Source organism: Myotis davidii, unplaced genomic scaffold, assembly GCF_000327345.1.
Source record: "Myotis davidii unplaced genomic scaffold, ASM32734v1 scaffold673, whole genome shotgun sequence".
Classification (NCBI taxonomy): Eukaryota; Metazoa; Chordata; class Mammalia; order Chiroptera; family Vespertilionidae; genus Myotis; species Myotis davidii.
Window position 1 is genome coordinate 811648 of NW_006286677.1, and position 5112 is coordinate 816759.

At 50.8% G+C, this 5112-nt stretch overlaps 1 protein-coding gene across 1 annotated transcript in view; it reads right to left on the reverse strand.

The window, feature by feature from the left end:
* The window catches only part of CORO2B (coronin 2B), a 62766-nt gene that overhangs the window by 11642 nt on the left and 46012 nt on the right, over nucleotides 1-5112 (reverse strand). The window contains exon 3 of the mRNA XM_006758388.2: nucleotides 317-466. Within this exon, the coding sequence (XP_006758451.1) occupies nucleotides 317-466 (150 nt within the window). The remainder of the gene's footprint in view (nucleotides 1-316; nucleotides 467-5112) is intronic.

Consider the following 5112-nt stretch of genomic DNA (forward strand, 5'->3'; position numbering starts at 1 on the left):
AATGTCCTGGAGGTGCCAGTGGCTGGCACACCTCTTTTGAGGGCACCCCTGGGGGTAGGGACTGGGCCTCCATTCTCTTCTCTCCAGCAGCTTTGGTTGCTCTTTTTTTCCCACCAGGAGAGTGTGGACACGGAGTGGCTTTTGCCATCAGCATCAGAGAAGGCAGTATGGGTGTTTCCAGCTGCTATGGGCCCCAGGAATGACGGGGTGCATGAAAGATGCTCAGTAGTGTGTGGCGAATGAATAAATGAGTGGATGAGACCAAAGATGCCGTTCTCTCTCCCTCCCCATCCACACTGCCTGCCGGGCTGCCCACCTTGTAGTCATAGCCGGCACTGAACAGGATGTTGTTGGTGGTGGGGTGCCACTCGACCAGCCCCACACGCCGGCTGTGCCCGTGCAGCTCCAGGAGGGCCTCTGTCATGCTCCGCTTCAGCCCGCCCTCGGGGATCTCCCAGATCCGCACCTGCAGAGGGAACAGAGGGCCCAGGCTGGGTGGCAGGGCGGGCAGAGGCCCGATGCCTCTCCCTCCCACACCAGGCTTCTGACACCCGCGTGGTGAGGCGCCTCATGGCCAGCGTGGTGGGCAGAGCTGCTGAGGCCTGGGGGGAGTTTGAGGGTGTGACCGAAGAGGAAAGAGGCCATCCCCTCTCTTCCCTTGGGAGGGTCTGCTCCGAAAAGCCTCTGCAGACCTTAGACCTGGGCAGCTATTGTCACTGGCATGTTATTGTTATGGACTAGCCAGGCGCAGGGGCCACACGTTGAGCAGCTCTGAGTTAGTACTAAATTCTAAAGCCTATCTCTGCTTCCCTTCCCACACCCTCCTAAGAGATCTGCCTTCAGCCCAGCTCCTGTCTGTACCATATAGCCTGTCCCTCATCCTGTCCCCCACCCAAGATGGACACCTGAGCAGAGGGAAACCCGTCTGGGAGGTGGGAGGTCCAGAGTCTCCTGAGAGATGAGAAACCAAGGGGCAAAGATTCTCCTTAGATGTTGAAGCCCGAGCTGAACGGATGGGCAGAGCCTGCAGGCAGCTGCTATTTCCAGGCTTATGATGCTGATCGAGAAGCAGAAAAAGATGATCTGCAGAGAGGAGGAGGGGCTCACGGAGAGGCAGCGAAAAGAGACCATGAGGCCCCAGAGGGAGAGAAACTGAACAGTTTCTCTGTAATCTTTGAATACCCACTCCACCCCCATTACTTCCACCAGCCCCGGTGGGCTTGTTTATCAAGCCAAACAGGCTCTGCAGAGTCTCAACGGTTTCATCTAGAGATGGAGGAAATCTTTGCCTGGCCTTGCCCACTGGCAGAATAAAATGAGACACTGCTTGTAAAAGTTGGTAAGCTGTAAAGTTCTCTACAGAACTAAGGGATTGTAAACCTTGTTCTAATTGTTATTATCACCATTAATGCTATTTATTATGATCTGACTGGTGAAGAGGCAAGAATACATGTGACTACAACTTAGGACACCTTTAAAACAACCCTTTTGAAAACCTGAACTCCACCCTTGCTAGTAAGGAGAAAAACAGGAAAACCAGCTTTGAGATACCATTTGTAATCTTCTAAAATAGCCAACTTAAAGAAAGAGCTGGTGTTGGCGGATTATATTGTAGGTTTAATTGGTGTTGGTAGTATTATAAAGCAGTCATCTTTCAGAAGCAATTTGGCCATCTTTAGTAGAAACTGTAAGACATTTCTATTATATTACCTGACTTAGTAATTTCACTCTTAAAATCCTATCTAATAAAGAGGGAATATGCTAAATGACACTCACGCCGTTGCAAAGATGGTGGCATCCACAGCCAATAAGGAGGGAATATGCTAATTGACTGCCCTGCCCTCAAAGATGGTGGCACCCACAGCCACAAGATGGTTGGCAGGGGAGGGCAGTTGTGGGCGATGAAGCCAGCAGGGGAGGGCAGTTGCGGGGGACCGGGCCAACAGGGGAGTAGTTAGGCTGGCAGGGGAGTGGTTAGGGGGTGATCAGGCTGGGAGGCAGAAGTGGTTAGGGGCAATCAGGCAGGCAGGCAGACAAGCGGTTGGGAGCCAACAGTCCCGGATTGTGAGAGGGATGTCCACAGGGATCGGGCCTAAACCGGCAGTCGGACATCCCCCAAGGGGTCCCAGATTGGAGAGGGTGCAGGCTGGGCTGAGGGACACCCCCCTTCAGTGCACGAATTTCATGCACCAGGCCTCTAGTCCAATATAAGCAAAAATCTCTATGCATGAAGGTGTTCATTGTAATATTACCTATACAGAAAACGTAGAAACACTCTAAATGACCAACATGAGAACAATCTAATGTCCTATCAGTATGGAATAGTAGCCATCCTGTTATAATTCTGAAGCCTGTTAAAGAAAGCCAGTTACAGCCTGGCTGGCATAGCTCAGTGGTTGAGCATCGACCTATCCACCAGGAGGTCATGGTTCCATTCCCGGTCAGGGCTCATGCCCAAGTTGTGGGCTTGATCCCTAATGTGGGCTGCGCAGGAGGCAGCCGATCAACGATTCTCTCTCATCAATGATGTTTCTATCTCTCTCTCCCTCTCCCTTCCTATCTGAAATCAATAAAAACATATATTTTTTAAAAAGAAAGAAAGCCACTTATAGGCAGTCTCAAGGACAGGGAGCAAGGCTGTGAACTAGGGGTGCCGCGAAGAATTCCCTTGGCAGGCTTCTCTTGTTGGTGCTTTCCCCTCAGACTATGGAAATGAGCATTGCTCACACTGTGTTTCCCTGAAGACCCAGCTCTGCACATGCAGACACAAGGCCTTTGGGAAAGAAAGGCAGGTCCAATCAAGGTGTACCATCCTGTTTCAAAAACACGCTCAAGAAAAAGTTTATAATTCGAGACAGTTTAATGCTTTCCCATCCTCACTGTCATCTCCTTAGGCCCCATGGTCCTTCCTCCAAAGGCCCTGTGTGAAGCTTTCTGGGGTGAAGTCTGATCTGGAAATGGCGGGAGGCTGGAGTGGGGACCCGGTGAATAATTCAGTAGTTACCAATAAGACATATCCCTCTTGTCCCCAAATGTACTGGAGGAAGGTGACCTTTGAAGAGAGAAGACTAATATTTGAAGTGCACACACACACACACACACACACACACACGCCTTTCGTTTTTACCCAAATGGATACTATTATACATGCACTTCCACAACTTTTCTCATGTAACAGCAGATAGCGGGCATCCTTCCACACCACTACACATGATCCACCTTATCGTTGTAAGTGGCCAGGGGGCATCTGTTGTATGATTGTGCCATGATGGATTTAATCAACCCCTAATAGGGAACACCTGGCTTCTGCCCGCTTTTTCCACTCTTACAATTCATTCTCTGATGAGCACAGCCTGTAACACAAGTTTGTGCATGGGTGTGAGTATTCCTGTAGGACACTTGCCTAGAAGTGTTTCATTAAAGTTTCTGTAAAATTGTTCCCAACTCTCTTCCAGTTTCACCAACAGAGTCTGCTTCTTTACCGAGGTCCCTAAAACTCTATTTTCAGAATTGGATTTTTGCCCATTGGATTAAAAGTGCCACTGCACTGCTGTTTGGACTTGCATTTCTTTGATTCTTAGAAATACTGGGCCTCCTTTGTGTGCACTTGGGAAGCTTGAGAAGCTTTCAGGCTCAAGGGGATGAGACTTTCAAAAAAATATTTTTAATTGATTTCAGAGAGGAAGGGAGAGGGCAAGAGAGAAAGAGAAACATCAATGATGAGAGAGAATCATTGATTGGCTGCCTCCTGCACGCTCTACACTGGAGATCGAGCCCGCAATCCAGGCACATGCCCTGACTGGGAATCGAGCCATGACATCCTGGTTCATAGGTCAATGCTCAACCACTGAGCCATGCTGGCTGGGTGAGGGGATGAGACTTTAAGGGGCAGAATGATGGGTCAGTGTGGAGGCATTTGGGGGCAAAAAGTCCTGCCTATAAATACCTCATATTGTCTCTCTTTTTTCTTTTTTAAAAAAAATCTTCACCCAAGGTTATATTTTTATTGATTTTTAGAGAGAGAGAAAGGGAGAGAGCAACATCAGCGTGAGAGACGTATGCACCCGATTGGGTATTGAACCATGACCTTTTGTTGTACAGGATGACGCTCCAACTGAGCTACCTGGCCAGGGCCTCATCCTGTCTCTCAAGGACAGCAGGGAAGCGGGTACACACTGAACAACACGTATTCAGGGTGCAAGTGTTGACTGAGACAGGACAGTGGCCTCTGGCCTTTGAGGAAGATCTTTGAACCAGAGTTGAGCCTCATTACTTCCACACAGGCCTCTTAGGAGCTGGGCCCTTGCTGGCCAAGGGGACAGTGCTGAGCTTGCCCCATGCTTGCCCTTGAGCAGCGTACAGTGGGGCTGACCCAGCAGAGCACCTGCGGGGGCATAGCTGGGGGAACCTCAAATCCAGTCTTGGGGGTGATGGTGGGAGGATCGGGAGAAGCAGGGTTAAAAAAAGAGGATATCAACCCAGGTTTGAAAATACCAACTGGGGATGTGGGGAAGGGTGGGGACACAGAAACATGACCAGTGTGTGTGGGTTCAGCACAGTGGTTGGGGAGATTGCGGCAGGTGGGCCTGGCTGGTGTGCAGCAGGCTGGCAGGGGGCAGAGGAGGCCAGAGGCTGTGTGTGTCACACCTGGTCACCGAGGCCTAAAGGAGCGCTGCTTGGGAGTCTCAGAAAAATGAACCCTTCCCCAGAGCCTAATTCCTGAGCAGCCAGGTACCTGAGCGTCCCTGGGTGGTGTCACAGGCCAGGTTAAGGCACAGACGCAGGGGGAAGCTGTGAAGTGGGGGTCCACCCAGGCTCTAATCTCACTGACAAGCTTGGACAGGCCAGTTAACTTCTGTGAGGCGCATGTTCCTTGTCTAGACGATGCATTGAGGTGTGCGTACCAGTTAGAGGTGTGTGGGTTAAAGTAAACTGGGCTCGGAGTCCTTGTGAGTCTGAGGCTTGTTTGGGTGACGGCTCTGCCTAGTAACGTACAGGCTTAGCCTGGAACTGGATCCCCATCCGCGGGGCCAGGGCTGCAAGGGAGAAGACAGGGCTGTTTTCACCAATAGCTGCTGAAGTAGCGTCCCAGGCGGGGCTCGGGGGACCCTG